At 38.6% G+C, this 21,206-nt stretch overlaps 1 protein-coding gene across 1 annotated transcript in view; it reads right to left on the bottom strand.

Moving 5' to 3' along the window:
- LOC112154559 (glutamate receptor ionotropic, NMDA 2C) overlaps positions 1-21,206 on the bottom strand; it is a 74,427-nt gene that overhangs the window by 46,124 nt on the left and 7,097 nt on the right. Inside the window, exons 2-3 of the mRNA XM_024285589.2 lie at positions 8,965-9,316; positions 6,690-6,788 (exon numbers count right to left, since the gene is read on the bottom strand). Of these exons, the coding sequence (XP_024141357.1) occupies positions 6,690-6,788; positions 8,965-9,300 (435 nt within the window). The 5' untranslated portion in view covers positions 9,301-9,316. The remainder of the gene's footprint in view (positions 1-6,689; positions 6,789-8,964; positions 9,317-21,206) is intronic.

Here is a 21,206-nt window from a genome sequence, read left to right as displayed (position 1 = left end):
AATGAATATGTAAGACGATCGATACAAATTAACCTGATTTTTGGTATTTATAACAGTTTGAAGCTTTAAACACTATAAATGAGCACCAGAACTTTAACAGTTCTAAAACTAGCAATAATACTCGACTCAAACCGGTGTCATGTGTGCTCTTTTACAAGTGTGAGTGAAAAGCTGAGCTGCAGACTTTGGCACCGACCGGAGGCTGTGAAGTTCCCCCTGATGTCGACGTGTGAAGAGACTGCTACAACAATGCAAGTGAAAGCCATTCAGAGCATGTATAATTATGTCAAACTCCGCCTTTGACACCAGACTTCTTAACTTAGAACATTTCCACTGGAAAGAGAAATCGCTTCGATAGTTTCAAAAGAAGCTCAAGAGGGACCACGGAGTGAAAAATACCATCATTCTGAAGACTCAACAGGATAGATAAGCATATGGTGTCAGGGAGATGCTGTTTTCCAAAGTGTTCAAGCTAGTAAATCTTTAATGAAAACAGCTATGCAGCACCAAATCCTTTACATTTCTTTTTTATATGTACTTGACAGATTATCTGTTTCAAAGAACATCTAGAGGTCCTAAAATCAAGCCCTGAGGAGTCCCACATGACACTTAAATGTAAGAGAACTGGAATTTAAAGTAATTTCTATTGAAGCTTAGACACAAACAAGAAACATTAACAGTTGGCCTGACCACCTCACTGATAGTATACTGGACTAACACTGTAAGTTTAGAAGTGACCATAAACGTGGGTCTTAGCTTCCACTGGGAGAACAGTGCGGCGGCTCTGAGCTTCTCATGACCTGCTTATGGAGTGTCTGATTTCTGGATCATGAGGCCAGAAGTGAAGTGCTGGGGAGAGCAGACATGTACTGAATGGCAAACAGAGAAAGCGGGTCAGACTGGCTGCAGAAACAAGCCCCCGAAAAAGAAACAAACACAGTGATCCAGTGAGAAATGTCTGACTTCTTGCACCATTTCATTCCAATATCAGAAGGAGAGCGTGACCTTAGGCTGCGGTCGGCTCAGACAGCTGAAAAATAACCTTCTACTGATGCCTTGAATCATGATTAATGACATTATATGCTCAAAAGCTTGAGTTCAACTCTAATCTTAATGTGCTTTTGTGCCACTTTGTCATCATCAGATACTGTAAACAATCACAGTTTGTTACTAAAGCAAATCTTTCCTGTCAAACATCAGAATGTCATTCTATATTTGCAAAAAAAACATAGATTTTAGAAAATGTTTTGTGACAAAAGAAATGCAGTTGGCATCTAGGGTGTTTTTAAAAAATAAATAGATATTTTTTATATAGTGTAGAAGAAAGGCAAGCTGTTCAGAAAACGAAAAAGATGTAAGATTGAGAGTTTGCAAGTCTTTTGTTCAACATGTGACAACTTTATAAAACATGATTTATTGTGTTGCAATAAAACTCCTGGCGAGAGATGTTTTTCTTTAAGATTGCAGAACCTTTTGAAAAAGAAACTTCTTGATTAAAAATGTTTTCTGATTTGTTCCCAGAAAATCTAAAAATGCAGTGGTTAAGTCAGGATTTCAATTAAAGTGTGAGCATTGTGCACTAGGGGTGTGTAATGGCAACAGTAACGGTATCACAAAACATGTGTCACGATACGAAACATATCTTTACAAGAGTACCAGAGACAATATTTTACTTTTTTTTAAGATTCTGATCTTGAAAAAGCTTTATCTTAATATTAATACAATTTTCACATAATTAAAACACTAAAATCCATTTTATTTAGTGATCAGAACATTATGTGGTCTCACTTATATGAGCCAAGAAGCGCAGAAAGTCACTTTTTTATACAGCACCAGTACCAATTTGGCACAGATTTTTGGTTTGATGCTCATTCTTAGTTTTTTTTTTTTTTTTATCAAAAAGTTTAACTAAAATGTGATCTTGATTTATTGTGGTGTGGCAGCTGTATCACTTCAACAAAAACAAATTAAAAACAAATCCAAGCCCTTTCCAATAATTTCCTAAAATATCAGCATCAATTGTCTGTTTTTCTGTTAAATAATAATAAACGTATAAATGTTTCTTCATTTTATTGTTGAACTTATTGGAGACCCAAGTTCCTCAACGCTCATTGTTTCTGAAGTGATCTCAAACACACTTCAGGTCACCGGCTTCTGAATCACACGGTTTGGAAGCCCGAAACATGGTTTACATAGACTTTTCACTGAAACGTGGCACTTAACCCTTTAACACCTGAGAAGTCGCCAGCGACGTTCAAACAGCGCGCAATATTTAACTTTTCAGTCATTAATGTGGTCAACAAAATTCTGGCGGATTCTGAAGGAGAAAAGCGGTGCAGAGCCGGATCTGCTGGAACTACGTAGCTTTAGCGTTAATGGTTGAAAAGTTAAGGTATATCAAAGAACTTCAAGACTGCAGCTCCGGTGTTAAAGGGTTAAACGCACGTAGCAGAGGGCGGGGTGAACGTAGTTTGAGAGATATTTAATATTAGTCAAAACTTTAGACCAGTGAGTCTACACTTCTCATTTTCAGTGTACATTTAAACTTTACATTTTTTTTGCAGTAGAGTTTCATTTTAAGACAACTGTGTGGTTTTCTTGAAGTGAAAACAATTTAAAGGAAGCATCTATTTTCTGTTTAGTAAGTTTACATTGGTTGATTAGTTTATTTCAATGAATTAATTGGAAAATAAATAAAAGAAAATGATACTAGCTTCTTGACAGTATAGCTTGCTCCAAATTATGAATAGGCATTTTTGCACTCACGCAGAATCGATAGGGGTTAGGGTACTGATACTAGGTTAGGGTATCTGAACCGGTCCACGTCCCGAGGGTTGGGAACCCCTGATCAACGTCTGTGCCTTGGACGCAGTATCGGACAAGGTATCAAATGCGGTATCGGATGTGGTACCAGACATGGTATCAAATATGGTATCGGACATGGTACCGGAGGCGGAACCGGTATGGGTTAGGGTACTGGTACTGGGTAAGGGTATCTGTACCGGTCTGGTCCACATCCCGAGGGTTGGGAACCACTGATTAGCGACTGTGTCCCAGACGCGATATCGGACGCAGTACCGGACAAGGTTTCAAATGCGGTATCAGAGGTGGTATTGGACATGGTACCGTAGGCAGAACCGGTATGGGTTAGGGTATCTGTACCGGTCCACATCCGGTAACCCCTGATTAGCGTCTGTGGCCCGGTACCAAGTGGCCCAGAGATTTGGGACCCATGATTAAATGGGAGCAGCCAGCACGTCAAAAACGAAGACTTAGGACACCCAAAATGTCAAAAAGTGACGTGGAGGGGGCCCCAACCATACATCCATATACGATGAGTTCAGAGTGAGAATGTGTTGTATCTATGTTAAATAAAACTGTGAAACTTACATCCAAAACTTGTTAAAGAACAAAAACACTCGTGACAGTTAAGTATCCTGAGGTTCGCCTCGCCTTTGGCGCTGCCCTTCTCTCCACCCCAAGAGGAAGACATCTGGAGGCAGCGCCCTCTAATGATCACCCGGCTCACTGCAGTCACTGCCAGCCAAGAGCGCCGACGTTCACCACCTCTGGTTTCCAGCCCATCAGAGAGACAAGTTGCAAAACATTTTTTTTCCTTCCTTCATTTGTAAGCCCTATTGAATAGTCCTGATGTCTTCTCTCAACCGTTCCTCGCCCGGTCTCATTTCCTCCCCTTTGCCGCTGCTTGATGTATGTGCCGTCTGACAAAAGACACACTTCCTCTCCTCCCCTTAGCCTTTTCATCTTGGTCTCATTCCCTCCTTCCTTGTTGTTGCCATGAAAAGAGATCACTAAGACAGGAACCATAAATAGGCGGCCCGTGCGGCTGCCGCTTCTTTTTAAACCGCCATCAAAGATTGTGATCCTCATCAGGCTATTGATAATTAAGTAGTATTGAGCTCTTTTATCCTTTAAGAGATTCGTGCACTCATGCATATGTCTTTTTGCATCCAATACACCTGTCCCATTGTACCGACACCTCTGACAAGCTGTTTTCTCTCCGCTCTGACAACCAAGAAGAGTTTAAGACAGGGAAATGGAGTGAATGGGAGCGCATGGAGGAAGGCTGAGTGAGGCCCTGAGCATGCAGACCAGAGAGGGGCGTCTATTGCTGTTTGTGTTAAATAGAGATGCGTCACTCAACACTTGGAGCTCTTCAGAAAAATGGTCACCGTCTGACATATATAATGTGCTGTTTTGTTGCCGCTGTCGGGCAGCAACAATAAATAATCCGGCAAAAACAAGTCACGATCGGCTCTGCAAATTACAAAACGGAGAGCGTCGATCAATGACAACGTTTGTTGGGGAGATTCTGGAGCCAACACATTTGGGCGGAGCCTCAGTGTCACTTGACACTGAGGGTGGGTGACACATTATTCTGATGATGTGGTGTTGTATTTAAACGATGGATGAATGGAACTAAGACCTCCAGAGAACATAGAGGTTCCATCCTTAACAAGTGATGCTATAGTGGACAAACAATGAATTAAGAAAATTTGGGATGTGACATATTGGGAATATTTTTGGCTAACAAAACTTTGGAGACTGTTGCTAAATGAGACTTTAATTTCTTCACCACAGACGTTTGAGGAAAACTTATAAAAATTCATCACAACCTAAAACACAGAGCCAAGTTTTGAGGGTGTCCAGAGATATTTCAACTTAAAGGATGTATCGGACATTTGAAATGTTTAATTAGCAGATTCTCCCAATTTCTAATGGTAGGGGTGTGGCCTTCAAACGAGTTCACTCCTGATTGGCGAGATTGGTTGCCATAGAAACGGTGACTCAGACCGACACAGACTAATTGCTGCTTACTGATGTTGTCTGCTTCTAGCGTAAGGAAGTCCGTATTGAGAAAAAAAATGAATTGACTTCATTCGGTTGGAGCCAGAAGTAAGTCATTTTCAATGTGTGGCATCACACTCACTTGTTCCAGTTCTTTTATACCATCAATGGTTCCAATTGTGCATTTATATTGGTATTTCTAACTAAATTTTTGAAGAGTTTCTTCAACTAAAATGCCAAGTCGAAGTACATTGATCATGGCAGAATGGGGATAATAGGCAAAAGTATTATTTTCTCAGCCCATTTCCCATAATGCAGTTCTCACTTATGCTTGTATTTTTTTTTTTTTACCTGCAAACTAATTTTTATACTGAGATTTAAAACACATTTCACGCTCCTTGGGGGCAAACATGCTACAGAGCAGTGTAGCAGCTCTGTAAGAGATGATTTAATTCCTGAAATAAAGCACCTTTGATTTGTGAAGCAACGAGAGAGCAGCTACATCTCCGTCTGTGAGGGCTGATATTCATGTCACACAACTCAAACAAGGACATTTGAAGTCACGATTCTTCCCTGAAGATCAAACAATCAAAAAAGTGCAAATGGTTTTTCAAAATTATTAAAATCATAAGAAGATATAATTTCTAGTGAGTCATTTTTTTTCTCTGGCTAACTTATAAAGAGACATTGGTCATTCATTTCAGCTTTTATTTTGAAAAATGTGAATAGAAAAAAGGTAAACAAAAAAATAAAAAGTAGAATTTCTTTGTCACCAGAGGAAAAAACGATTTTCTTGTATAAAAGAAGTGAAGATTATTGGGGAAAAATGAATAAAAAAGCAGAAATAAATGGAGAAAAAGGATGAAAAAAGACAGCAGTGGGAGTGATAATTTCACTCTCAAAAGAGAGACGGAAGATTCAACTTTGAGGCGTTTAAAAGCTGCCTTCAGGCAGCTGTCAGCAGAGCTTCGGCGCAGCGTCTCCCTCCAATCCCTGCCTCATCCTCACTCACTCTGCCATCCAAATAAAGCAAATCAATCACCCTCCCGCAGCTACAACTCCTCCTGTTTAATACTCATCTATAATGTGACATCTGCAGATACATTTTGATTAACAGGAAGACGATAAGTACAAAATGGTTTGCAAACTCTTGCCTGTGGTGGAATCCACTATTCACAGTTGCACGGCTACACTTTCCTTTACGTTCCCAGTGCTGGTGAAAGGTGAGGAGATGCAGCTCCGCAAGTGTGCTCTCATACACTGTTTACACGCGCTGCATCTCTAAGTGAGAATTCTATAAATATAAGGTGCTGAAAATGGCAATTAAAGGAAAAGAAGGGCAGGGGAGCATGAACAGGAAGAAAGGATGGAGCCATTATCCGACTAAATGTGGAGGTAAAATGATTCCATCTGGTGTCATCAATCTTGTTTCTTTACAACCTAGCTACACAGTTTACTACTTTGCATCTCATTCTTTAAAAATATACATGTTGAGTCATTGCAAAAGCAGCCTGCCCAGTTTATTTTCTGACTGATAGAAGCACAAATCACTCTGAGAAGTTTCACTTCCAAAAATCTTTTCACAGACATGGATGAAGTGAGCCGATGAGGCCCGAAGACTGTAGTCAGTTTTAATTCACCCAAATGTAATGCTCACATGCAGCCAGTTTCAAAGTAGGTTTCGTTGCTCTGACCTATTTAAGTTGGTTTAAGCGGAGTGACGGAGCTACAAAAGAGTCCCGACTGAAACTGAGAACATCTCTGTTCAGAACATTTTTTCATGAATCTAAATCTTTTTTAGCTGTGAAGTGTCATTTTTTACAAAGTTATTGAAGTGTTTAAGGGTTTTTTTTAAATTGACGGAGGTGTGCTGGTCGTACCTTGTATGGAATGACGACTGCAGAGCCTCCGCTGATGCCCACAATCGGCAGAGCTGTCTGAGTGGAGAGGAAATCCAGGATTTGAGCCACTTCAGCGACCTAAGGAGGAAAGGAGACATTGTTCAGGGCTGTAGAAAAGGAGTCCAGCATACAGCCTCATGAAATTAATATTCTTTTAAGTCTACTTTTTCTCATTTTCTAAATTAAGTTTGGTGGATTTAAAGTTATCAGTTACCATTTTTTTCTGCACTATAGAGTTCACTGGATTATAAGGCACAGCATCAATAAATGCTTTATTTTTTAACTTGTGTCATATATAAGGCGCACCAAACTCTATGGTGTTTTAAAAAGAAACACGTTTGTCAGTCAGAGTTGATCAACTATGTTCACAATAAGTGTTCGTCAGTCGCTATGCGTTAGCTATGTCAGGACCGTTAGCGACATTAGCATATTTTCTCAATACTTGTATCTCCCAAACTTAATTGCTACATATAATGAAAAAGTCTGATCCCACTTAAACAAACCTTACTGTGACTCCAAACCTTGTTAAAACCATTTAAAAAAAATTCTGACAACACTACACATTAGCCATGTTAGCATAGTTACATTAACTCCCAACCTTGTTTGAAATTAGCAATAAACAGACAGCTAAAACAAACATTACTGTGATTATGCTAACTCCCTACGTTGTTAATAATGCATTAAAAAACATGCTCTGACAATGCTACACATTAGCCGTGTTAGCGTCTTCTCAACAACTCTCAACCTCATTTGCAACAGGTAAAAAATCTAAATAAGACAGCTAAAACAAACGTTACTGTGATTATGCTAACTCCCTACGTTGGTAATAATAAGTGAAAAAAAACCAAAATTCTCACACTACACATCAGCCACGTTAGCATATTCAAATAACACCTGACTGAACATTTTGCTTCCACATCATCAACGCTACAGTCACAAATAAAACTGCCACCATGCAATGGGGGGGTGGGGGGGGGCATTAGCAAAATCTACAAGATTTTAGGCACCTGTCTGATTTTTTGAAATTATTTTGCTGTGGTCTTGTAGACGGCAGCAGTCAGGCAGCTGGTGGTTATAAGTTAGCATTAGTGTTTAACAGCGGAACCACACATCAGTGTGTGAATGTGTGTGAATGGGACTGTGACTGTAAACCACTTTGGGCCTTCAAGGAAGGTAGAATAAAGTGTCCAGTCAGAGCTGCTGCCGTCTGGAGATTCCAGCTGCCACCAACCTGTGGCTTGTTGTCCAATTTCCTAATGTCGTATTCCCGCCTGTCAGTGAGTGCGACCTCGAAATTTACCTGGGTGGCCACTGACGGATGTCAACTTTTAGAGAAAGGTCATCCAGTGGCCATAAAATAAAAAAAAATAAAAAAGATCTACTGCCACCTCCCAATAATAAATGCTGCTGCATGTCCACTTATCAAATTTGCTAAAAAAATTACATTTAAGTCGCTGCACAGTGGCATTTTGGGATTTGTGACCGTAGCTCAAGCACAACCAGAACTAATCCATATGTAAGGGGCTCTGGGTTATAGAGAGCACTGTCTTATTTTGAAAAATTATTAAGGCTTTCAAGAGCTTCTTATAGTTCAGAAAATACAGTAACTACTTTGTGTTTGGAAGTTTGTATCTTTGCTTGTAATCCTGATTCTGCATTGAGTCTGTTTGTTCCATGTCTCTGGTTTCCACTGTGTAGAAGGTCTAAAACTCCAAAAGGTGATCTTGTGAAAATGCAGAAAACTTGTTTCTCTTTTTGCAGATGACTTGATGTTTTTACACTGAAACAGGAATTTCATCTGTTTGCAAAATGGTTGTGGAAGGTGTTGATGGATTTTTAGCAGTTTCTTCTGAACTTAATTTCCACTAATGGCCCTTCCTATTTACACTATGATCTATGAAAATGTATCATATCTTCCTATAGTTTTATTTTTCATGATAGTTGGTTCCCATGGAAACATGTCACTAACATTTACCAAAGTTTTCTAATTAGTTTTTTAAATAGCATTAATATCATTACACAATTAATCTTAATTTAATTTGAACAAATGCAGCACTTTGACTTAATCTTACATTTTCTAATTATGTATAAATTGTTATAATTATTATCCTAACTTAGGGAAAACACAAATCTTCATGAAGTCCTTTGTCATTGATGATAAAAAGAGCTCATGAATCATTATCTTACTTAAAATTTCTCCCAGTTGCAGCAGTAGGAAACAGCTTTGGATGACTGAACCATTGGAGATGTTTACCTGAGCACCCACACCTAAGCCCACATCATCCTCAAAGACCACGCCGTGCAGCTTCTCCGTTGCCATGGTATCGCAGAGGCGTGTTAGCAGGTCTCGAGGATTGGTGTCATTGACCAGGACAGTCACTGGGCTGACCACCACCGGCAGATCCACAAAGTTCTCCCCGCTGAGACGACCTCTGACCTCATTCTGGTAGCTGGAACCGCTGAACACCACCGCCACGTTGATGGACGAGTGGATGAGGAGAGGCCGCGCCCGCAGCAGCGGGGAGGAGACGAGCAAGAGGAAGATGTGAGGCCACAGAGAGGTAGAAAAATATCCTCTGTGAATGGCCATGTTGGCAGCTTACTGCCTGGAGAAGAAGGAAAGAAAAAGAGGAAAGAAGATTGAAAACCAAGAAAGCAGCAGCAGCCATGCATACAAGCTGCTTTACCTTCCTGACGCTTTTGACATAATGACTCATAATCCAGCACTACATATCCATCTATTATTCCTCTCCTCTGTTCAATCCCTCTTTCTGACCCTTTTGTATGACAGTATTAGCCCTACAGACTCTTGTGTCATCATGAAAACTGTGTGTATGTGTGTTAAAGTCTGCGTGCATGTAATCCCCCATAATCCAACACCCAGTGTCATGGCTGTAATCACCTCTCCATCTCCACACATCTCTGATTGAGCACAGACACACAAAGACACAGTTCAGCCTGGATGCCAGAACTGTCACACAGGTCCCCTGAGCGCCATCCTTCAGATTACATTACATTATGATAGTTCCGACACACATGCACCCAGAGTTAGTTGTTCTCTAGGAATTAAAAAAAAAAGGAAAATAAAATAATTACCCAATTAAATTACTAACAAAAAGGGGGAATTTTAATGATTTTGATGTTAAATTGGGTTTACTATAGAAAAAGTTGATATACACATAGATACATATTTTTAACAATCATTATGTTTTAAAAAAATCAGTTTACAATAAGTTAGAACAGATTTATGGTAGTATAAGGTTGAGTTTCTTGCTTAAAGACTTGATGAAAGTTCAGTTTTAACATGTTTTTGGCATTTTTCTCATGATGGAGGACATATTTAAAGAAAATTTCGCCTAAAAGTGCATTTCTGATTGTTTTTGTCAATCAGGAGCACACAAAAAAATGACAACATTTTTTACATACAAAAAACACTGGGAGGACCACACTAGGGGGCGGGGCTGCTCTGCACCAACAGTCCCGCCCACAACTCTGAGGCAGATTTCTATTGAACTGTCAAACTCAGTTTTAAAATACAGACTAGAATTGAAGAATTCATTCAGGGTTCATCTCAAACCTCAAATGAATAGGGAAATGTTTTGAATTAATACAAAAATGTGCTTATTTACATGTAAGTTTGTCAGCATATTCTTACACAGGCTCATGTTTATAAGGTTTTCTTTAAGTGACGCTCTGTTTCTTTGTTTTGCATTTGCTGTTGCTTTCTTTCTCAGTGAAAAAAATATTATTTACTCTCAAATTAAATGCCTTTCAAGTCTTGCTTTTTATAGAGGACTCGTTTGTTTTATTCAGAATCCTTTATGCTAAGTGACAGTTAAGCACATGTGCTCCTGCAAGGTCGCTTTTCCTTTCTTTCTTTTGTTTTGTAGATTTTTTTAATTAAAACAGGATGATCTTTTTTTTTCCAAAGGCTGGGCAAAACATTAAGTCAGGGGTTTGCAACCTTTAATGCTAAAAGCAACATTTAGTTCAGTTTTTTTCCTGACCAAAACACAAAAATGTCTCACCTTCATTGCTTAAAAAAACCCCACACATTTTAGGTTTTTGTGGCCATCAAGACACTCATTTATAAAATATAGCTTTTACTTATCCATGATATAACAATGTTTTATTTTTCTATATACAAAAAATCGATTTTATTTTACTTTTAAGACCAGGATATTCAAGTTGCTTTCAAAATAAAATACACCTGGTGTCAAATAAAATTCTCTTGCTGCAGCATATTAGTTCGAAGTAAATATCAAGTCCAAAATTATAACAATTATGACTTTGATGTGCCTTGATTTTGAATACTAAATATAAACAAGAGAACAGTGGTGAAAAATTTAGAAAAAAGTCATATAAACACACATATTTTTGGAACTGTGGCTCTGAACAACAATTACGCACTTTTGTAGCAGAAGATCAGAAAATGGGCTTTAAGATTGTTCTTAACCAAAACTACGAAATCATTATTTATTTAAATTATTAAAATTTTACTCTAAAGACAAAGAGCCACAATGAAGGGACACAAGAGCTGCATGTGTCTCCAGAGCCTTTAGGCTGCAGACACCTGACCTGTGATGCACTTCTATTAGTTTAAACCTAAAATTCAGGCACCGTAGTAAATGGAATCGACTTTGTTTTCTTCTACTTGATTTTCTGCCATTTAATGAACTCATCAAGCTACCAGGAAAAATGTATGGTTCAATGTCTTGCTCCAGAACACTTTTGGGTGAGCAGAACAGTAACCAAACCTCCAATTGACCGCTCTCCCTTGCATATATAAAAATAGAATCATAATTAGATAATCTGTAATTAGGCAAAACCAGCGTGTATATCAACGTGGCCAAGGAGGGTAAGGACTTCAGAATTTCTACTGCATGCGCCAATCCTTAGTAAAAACTATACACTTGAAGTTTATTTTATTGTGTAATACTTGAGTATAAGTATAGCAAGTATGCTTTAGACCAGTGACCGTCAACAACAGGGTCACGGACCGGTACCAGGTGCAGAAGAAATAATTAATTATACCTTTTATTTTAAATCTCAACAAGATTTTATTTTTTTAAATATTTTATTTTGAAAAATAACTGGATTCTCTAAGCTACAAATTCAATTACTTGAGCTGTAAAGTTTAGTTGAAAGGGGCAAAATAACTAAGTCTGAACAATCTTTTATTTTGAAAAATGTTTTGTTTTGAAGTCGACATGTCAAGCACTTTAGTGCTAAAAGTAGTCCAGCGATGGGCAACATGAAAAAAAAATATTGTATTCGGGTGTTTCTTTGCAAATGGATAAGGGATACACGCAGGGACAGAAACGACTTTAATAACAAAAAAAAAAAACTACCAGGAGTATAAATATGAATTCATGGATTCATCGTAGGCGATTCCCAGATATCGAGCCTGTTTGAATGATATACACAATAACTGGCAGATGCTACGTCCCCTATGGGTCAACGTAGCTCAGAACAGTAACAAAAACTGGACACTAATGAGAATAAAAGGAACACAGTTTATTAAATAAAGGAAACCCTGTTTGCTGAAATGAAAGAACAAAAATGAAATAATTAGTGTGCTGGTCCAAACAAAAAGACAAACCAAAAGTGAGTTGGAACCTTAGCCAAACATAAATAAGTCAGAGAGACTGCAGCAATGCCGACCATTGGAGTCAGCAGCTCCCTGTTAAGGACTGCCTAACCAAAATCTACCTAAAGAAAACAAATAAACTAAGACTACCAATGTCCAACCCCAAACTAAAATAACAAAACTCAGCAGTGTAAGACTACTGAAGACAAAGATGAGAAAAAGAACTAACAAAGTAAGCCCACATGCTACACAACCTGCTGCTCTGCTCCCACCTGTCTTAGTGAGACCTCCTCTGCCTTCAGTACCTGGCAGGTGCTGAAAATGTAAGTGTTGTGCAGAAAGTGCATTAATTGAATACTTCTTCAGATTGAATTTAGAACATTTTAACCCATAAGAAGCCATGGTGACATCCGTGTCTCAGAAAAATATCTGAAATGTTTTCTGTGGTCAACTTGGTATTATCCACATAAATGTATTTTTAAGGAGAGATGTCTCTGGATCTTTATGGGTTAAATTTACAATAGTGTATATACTATAGATACTATACTTTCTGCCAGGGCACACCACAAAAATACAAAACATGTCCTCCAATGCTACAGTACCCCGTGTGTTTGTTTACTTCTGTCATTTAGTTGTTACCCTGGTTACTATTATTATTATTACACGTTAACATGTGAGTTTGTGATCCGTCCTTCCTGACCTAATTCCTCCCTGCACTTTGTTACTCTACTGTGATGTAACCTTAAGTCCTCTTTTGCTCTAAATAGACAGGAGTCATAATTACTTCCACCACATGTGTAAGTGTGTTTGTGATTTATGAGGGTGTTTCTCTGGGGTTGTCCGTTAAAAGGATTAGGAGGTTTGTTTTTTTGTTCTATTTTTCTCAGCTTTATGTGTAAAACCCAACAATACCGGCAACCTTAAAACAAGACAATTATTTCTTTGAACACCCAGAAAAAGCAGATCCAGAAAACAGAGAAACACAACAAAATGCATACAAGCTGCAGAACACTATTGGTCACTGCCATGACATCACTTCTGATGCTCATTTTCCTCAACAAATCGCAGCTCAATATGGATTAGGCTTCTTTATCAGATCAAAGATGGCTGGATCAATATCTTTGAAGCTTTGATAAAGCTTTTTGTGGACGTTCACAAAAAAACATAAATAAATATTAATTAAAAAGGGTGTTTACAGGCCCTCGCGGCGAAGATAGATTGAAATCGAGTCGGTGGCCATCAGAGATGAGCTGCTAATGAACAGCACTGCCCAGCTTTGATTCAAAGCAGCGCTGGGTTAAATGTGTGTCAGCCCTTCAACACGTTTTCATGTTGCTGACATATCAATCACTGATCCTAACAGGGACTGAATGTCATGGCTTCATTTGACTTTATTAATACATTTGAGTTACACAAGTCAATTCTAGTGGATGGACATAAAAAAGATCAGACTATCTCTGAATTTAAGTGTATTTTCTTAATCTGGTGATCCTTGGTTCCATCAATTTCTACACTTGTAAAAGACTGAACCAATAATATTTTGAGTGATGTAGTTTGAGTTATATTTAACCACTGAGTAAACGTTCAAGATGAAAACGACATGATGTACCAGGTGCACTGAACTGTCCATAGACAGTGTTTGTTAAAGGGCAGCTCTTCATCTGAATGAAAGCTCTTATTTATCTTTCACTGTGTAGCATGAAGCACTCAGATCAATGGACTTCCACCAGTAAAGTAAACTGGTCAATACAACTCCCTTTGAGTACAATAGAGACAAAAGCAAATTTGTTTTTTCAATGCGTCAACTAAGCTAGGACATTGTCCCCAACCTTTTAAATTGATTCTTTACATTTGTATCAAAGCAAAAAGCCAAATTTATTCGACCTCGTTCTTAAATGACGAAAACACATGAATGTAACTACACTGAAAACAATGAAACGTTGGATCAATTAACAAAAAAAATCTTCAATTTGTTGCATTTAAAATTATTAGTTTTCATTAAATTAGAAAAAATGAGTTGATGGTTTACTCAAAAATTTAATTTTGACAAAAAAATAATACTTTTTTAATGTAACACTTAAATAACTTTTGTTTTGGTGGCATTATATAAGTTTGCTTCCACCCACTCCCTATAAGGCAATCTATCTTTTTTTGGTCTAGTTATCCTGTGTTTGACAAGTCTTTACGGATGTAAACTTCTGTTGATTGTATTGCATATTAATTTTTTTGCTTGATTGCTTGAAATAAACCATTTCTAATATAATATAAATATATATATATATATTTTAGAGCAGATAGCAAAGTAAAATTTACAATTACCTTTATTTTCAAGCAACAAAAAGGGTTGAATTCTGGCCTTTGGTTTTAACCCTTCTACTATCTCATAGGGTCCAGATGACCCAAGCCTTACATTGACGTCTTATCCATCCCATGACAAATGTGGACGAGGTGGACAGGATTTCATGTCTGCCACTGACACCAGTGAAAATCAAAAATCATAAAAAGAGAAATTTAAAAAAAGTTTAGCGCACTGTCTTGTAGGGTCCAGATGACCCCACTCCCAACGTAAGCATAGCTAGAATAGCACAATGGCTACAAACGGTTTTTGTTGAAAACTAAAAATATGAACTTACACCTAAGGTGGAGCATCTGTGATTACACTGCTCTCGTTCAGGTAAAAATGAGATCAAATAAAAAACCTTTGACCTGCTTCCTCCTTTCCAGAAGTCAAAAACAGCATTTTCATCATTTCCTTACCAGCATAAATCTAGATAAACATCCTGGTTTAGGCACAAAACGCTACATTTTGAAAGAATATGTTGTCATTGTATGAAACTCAATACCGTCTTAAATGAATTGAGCCGTATCATCAGCATACAGGGAATTTCACAGCAATTAGACATTTTAGATTTGTAAAACAAAAAAAAGATATGAGAATAAATGGGGAACTTTTCCTTGTTACCACGACTCTAGTAAAAACAACGGATGAAAAATAACACAAAAAAATCAATTACAAAATTAGTAACATTTATAGTTCAGTGCCTACTAGGCATTGTAGTCTGATGCTACGTTCACAGCGGGCTCAGGAGCACATGTTGGAGTGACCACTTTCAATGAAAAGTCGATGTATACTTGTGTATGAAAGTGCTTCTCATGAAGGAGAAATTAAGAATTAAGGTTTGTATGACACCAAGTCATTCATATATCGGAATAGAGCTGTAAAAGAACATTGAACAGATTTGCACCATTAGGACATTTCGCACTAAACCTCTTCCAACTGTGAGTACATGCACTAGTATCAGGTAGCGACAGTCCAGTCTAACTCATTCTTTAACATGCGGCGCATGATAGGTGACGGGAGGAAAGACCTGCAAGGTGATACATGGCATGTAGTTGTTTTTTAATTGTTGCATTAAAGTCGAAATGAAAAAGAGAACTGTAAAAATACATATATTACCACCTTATACCTGCATTTTATCTATATCTGTGTTTAATATGAGGCAATGCAGGTGGAAATGAGCCATTGGAGCTATGATCTGGTGCAAAGCATGCTATTCTCTGCTTTTGATGCTGATGTTCATGTGTCTGCTTGAATTTATTATCCAATTAAGGATGAACAAGTTAGGAAATAAAACCACAATCTATGACAAAGGTAGAGGTGAAATGTAACACAACATGGAGAGCAACTGCCAAAGAACTGCAGGTAAGAAAAACGACAAATGTTCTCTGCATGAATTCTCTGACACAGGTTTGGGTCAAGCATTCAGTTCACAGTGTCATCTCCGAAGAAGCCGGCATAATGGGGCCATAGACAAGCAGCATGTGTGTTTGGATGTGTGTAGTGGAGATGATGATGGTCAGGAAATAGGACTCTGCTCCAGATTGACAGCGAGAGGACAGCCGTGACACGAGACATTCAAATTACCCATGGGCCCATGTGCTTAAAAAAAAGGGTGAATTTCTTCAAATTAAGGTTTCAAAACACTTTTAAAAAGTTTTTTTTTTTCAGGACGAAACAACAGCAGGACGCCAGATTGTCTATTAAAAAAAACTGCAAATGAGCTCCACAAAGGTGCTGTTGAAATTTTCCAACACAGACAGACAGTGTGACCGAGAAACGCTCCTCACTCCCTGGTTTTCTATTATTATGGAGATTTCCAGATAAAGTGCAACTCCTCCACGAGAAATGCACTCCAACGGAGACACACAGACGAGGCTGCATCTGCGTTAACACAAATTGGAGTTCATTCTATGGAGTGATGATCGCTAATTATTATTCTGCACTGATCCAGGCAACGAAAAGGGCTGTCGAAAGACAAAACGCCGGCATGTTTTTCTGTTGGAGCAAATAGCAGCAGATTTTTCCTTAATTTGGTCTCTAAGAAATTAACCCCTTAATGCCTGCTGTTGCAAATATTCATCAAACTACCCAAAAATCAATTTAGTATCTACTTAAAAGCAAAAACACAAGTGATTTTTTTTTTATTTGTCCCACACGACATAGCAGATAGAAGAAAAATCCACCTGTCGAGCAATCGTGGCGATCACTACGAAGTTAGCCCCCGCTAACCTCTGCGTTCATAGATGAGGAAGAAAGACAAACTCAATTGGAATTTAGTCTTTTTAATAAGTTGGATCAAAGACAAAAGACTCATAAAATACAGTCCATATCTCTCAAGCTCCAAGCCAATGTTTGTCTGGACAAAAGAACCCCCCAAAAACCTAAACACCTCATTGGTCAGTGTCCTTACCCCTGTTGCTGTAAGGTGTTAATGACTTTGTTTTTCAGTGTCCCTTAAACCCTTAAAAGTATAATATAAAAGTAAAAAAACCTTCATGCAACTAAAATAAAAGTCTAGAAAACCTTAACTTAGTATAACAGCTCGTCACCACCCAGACTAGGGCCAGCAGGACCGCCACAGGGGCCCCCCAATGCCAGAGAACAGGGAGGCACAGGAGCACAGAGAGCATAAGCTCCAGCCCAGCCAGAAGAATAACCCCCCGCCGTGCCAAGGGGCCCCAACAAACCCCAGATGAGCTACACACCACCACCCAGGAGTTCTGAGGACCCCACCACCACTCAAAGCCCAGACATGAGCCAAGTGACACCAGCCCCAAACTCCAGGCAACCACTCGCCCACCCGTCCAGGAGAGCAAGGCAGGGGCCATCTGATTTTTTATGTTAACAATATCAGGTGTCAAATCCATCTAAAAGAAATCAATTTTTTCCAATCCTTCCATCTCCTAAATCCACTTAATCCCATTCAGGGTCAAGGAGTTGCTGGAGCCTATCCTAACAACAGTTTGGTAAAAGGTGGGACACCCTGGGCAGGTCGCTAGTCTGTCGAACAGCGTAAATTAATCTTTATAAATGTATGCAAGCTTCTAAAAAGATTATTGTGATGAACATTTAAATTCACAAAAAGGACACGTCAAACGGGTATCAAAATACGCAACTCTTATTACTCAGGAGAGGATTTTTTTAGTGTCCTAACTTGATCCAGCTGAGATATGACGGCAATATTTTACAAAGAAATTTGGGCTCGTATTCTAACATTCGTCCATCCTCCCATCAGCACGGCACTCTGACAGCTGTGTGAATCATCAAGAATCTCCAGAGCCCATTTCAGCAGACTTGAAGTCCAGCAAATCCCACGATGATCCTTCTGCAGCTGTTCTGCTGCTGGTACTCAGACTAATCTCACCACCTTCCAGCCACAAGTTCCTCTCATGTCTTAGTATTCTAAAGCCATATTTCCATAAAGCGGTCCAGTTCAGCTGAGGTTGTGATGACACCGTTCAAGAGAACCGAGCTTGTGCATGTCAATTCACACATTTAGCCTCCTTTCAGCAAAACGTGGTCATCCTTCTGTGACCGGTCAGTGTATGGAGATAACCAAAATTTAACCCTCAATTATGCATTCAAAAGTGGGACTTTGTTTAAAATTCCTTGAACATCTGATTACATGCATGTGCACACATTTATATGTAAAGCTTTCCTTTAATATTCAACGGTGGAAATCGGTTTCATCTTGGCATAAAAACATCTTCTACAGCTCTGTTCTGTTCAGTTCTGGTCAATCTGACATTCAGACAGAAGAATCCAGCAGTTGACTCATGGATTTAACAGAAATAGCCTAAATAAAGCTTCCTTGGCTTTGTTTTCTTTATCAATTATCTGTTCAACGAGCATCTTGTGGTCATTTTTCACAAATGTAAAAATAACATGTAATGGGGAGGCAGAATCTTCAAGATTGACGATGTTTTGAAAAGTTATTGGTGTGGTCATGAATGTAGACGGCAATCAGGCGGCCATCAGTCAGGTGTGGGGATGACGTCATTACGAAATCGAGCAACAGCTGGGCGGTGGCAGCTCTGATTGGACGATGAGTAAATGTCTCCAGACAACAGCCATCCTTATCAAGTACCACTGGCTACCAGGTAGTCTGTGAGTACCTCCACCACTGTTCAATCCGAACTCAGATTTTGAGCACGCATTATAATCTTGTCAATTTACAAATAAACAAATTTTAAAACGATATGCCTACCAAGAAAGCACAATGTTCTCCAGTGGTGGTTTTTGGTATGGGCGACATAAGCGGCCGCCTAGGGTGGCATTTTTCAGAGGGCAGCACGGACGGGAGAAAAAAAAAATTAATAATTATTTTCTTTAATAAGTTCTCGTTGTCTGCAGGTGAATTAAAATATATTAGAAAGCGCCCCCTGCTGCACAACACTTAAACTGGCGCCCTCATCTCATTGCAGAACACTGTGAAACATATGAAGTCAAAAAATGCATGAAGGGCGCGATTTACCGGTGACTGGGTGAATCACACAGAGGTGACTGGGAGTATTTTTCAGTTTAACTCTCATCTCAAACTCAAACTACTTTCAAATCAAACCACTTTAGTTCTTCACACAAAACGATGGATTGCATTCCCCATGATTGGATTATTTAAACTCAATTCCAATCTCTCAAACAAACTATGCTCAGTGGTAGTTGGTGTCAGAGGATGCTAACTTGTTTATTTTTGTGAGCACAATATAATATAAAGGACAAAACCATCCGATGGCCAAGAAAAAAGAGGAAAAAGAATAAAAGAAACATGAAAAGGACAAAGGTGTGATATTAGACATTGTTAATGTCATTATTTAAGCCTAGCCTCGCCCAGGGCGACATCCGTGTCAGGACCTCCACGGATGTTCTGTCATCTTCGTATTCTTCTTAGTATCACCAACAATTTGTCAATACACAGGTCTCAGAGTCGCTGTGGTGCTATCAACACTACGATGAGTTTTCTGTAGCATCAATGCTTTCTCCCCACTTGGACCGACAATCACCAGATTGACATCTTGTGATCCATGTCAGCGCCCTCGTCGAGTGCCCGCACTTCTACTGTGTTCTACTGGGTTGTTACATCACTCTATACGCCATTTTCAGTTAGGCCTTAACTTTGAACCATTTGCTTACTAGACCGCCTTAATTCTCAGCCAATCACAATCAAACATTCGTCTTTGAATCCATAAATGGTTGTCTCTTTCTGCAGTTCACTGGTCCTTCTCCACCCCGGTCTCCTTCTGCAGTCATACTCGGCGTGGTCAAACCACCATCACCGTCTAGGCCAGGGATAGGAAACTCCAAGCCTCGAAGGCAGCATTACTGCATGATTTCCAGATATCCAAGCCCTACTCTTGACTCATTACCTGGTTCAGGTGTGTCCAGCCATTTAGAACACGCCAGAGCAGAGTATGATGGAAAACATGCAGGAATGTGGCCCTCAAGGCCTGCAGTCTCCTATTCCTGTAAAGGCTCTGGGGTTTATACATCATTGAAAAATAATGTCCTTCTCAAAATAAGTTAAAATAAGTGACAAAAATCTGCCAATGGAATCAGCTGATATTGTCTTGGTAAGATTTCTTAAAATAACTTTTGTGATGTTCTGCCTGTTAAAGACAAATGAAATTGTGAAATTAGCTTCAAACATTCATAATTAGGTATATTACGCTGGTAATTGGAAATGTTGTGTCTTATAACAAGTGTTTATGACTAAAAAGGTTTTATATCTTTAAGTAGGTTTATTAAATCACCCAATATATCCTATTTAATGCGCTACAACTGTCCTTGTTTCCTAACCATAATTATCCTAAGGACAAAAATTACATATTTTAGATTCATTTGTATAAAAAAAAGATGTAATTATCTTCAAAAGTCTGTCCTGCTGTTGTTAAATGAATTTTAATGTTGTTGTCAGTCAAAAAATTGACCAATTTTTCTAAATCAAGTCTCAAGTCGCCATCACAAATAGCTTTAGTATGTATAAAGTATTATGCTAGTATTATATTAAGTATTATTTTAGAATTAAATGAAGTTAAAACATTGTTTCATTAGGAATATGGCTTAAAAAAACGTTTTTTAGATCAGAAAACTGATAAAGATATTTGAGATGTATTGCCCTAAAAATTGTTAAATCTTAATGAAAGGTTATCAGATAGTTAGTTCATTTAAAGTAGAAACTAGACAAAAATACATGGGGGGTTCAAAACATTTTCGACTTAATTGCTAATGATTACAGACTTTTTTCATTATTTACTTTTTCTGGAACATGAATAAAACTTAACTTGCATTCCTTAATTGCTCTTCTTAACAATACATGAGCTTATATCCCTTTTCTATGCATTTCTGAGGGTTGAGTATTTGTGTCAACCTTTATTTTTTTTCATGTGGACAAAGATCTGGAGATTCTGAGACTTTGATGCCGACACGTCTGATGGAAGCTGAGCCAATTTAAAAGTCTTCTCACCTTGTCAGCGTCAGTCATCTCAGACGATACGTCTGGTCTGAAACGATTTCCTGTAAAGCTGTCAAATCTTTAGGTGCGAGAGCAGAAACCCCCCTGAGAGATGGG

This window comes from Oryzias melastigma, linkage group LG19, assembly GCF_002922805.2.
Source record: "Oryzias melastigma strain HK-1 linkage group LG19, ASM292280v2, whole genome shotgun sequence".
Lineage (NCBI taxonomy): Eukaryota > Metazoa > Chordata > Actinopteri > Beloniformes > Adrianichthyidae > Oryzias > Oryzias melastigma.
This window is presented reverse-complemented; position numbering and strand designations above follow the sequence as displayed.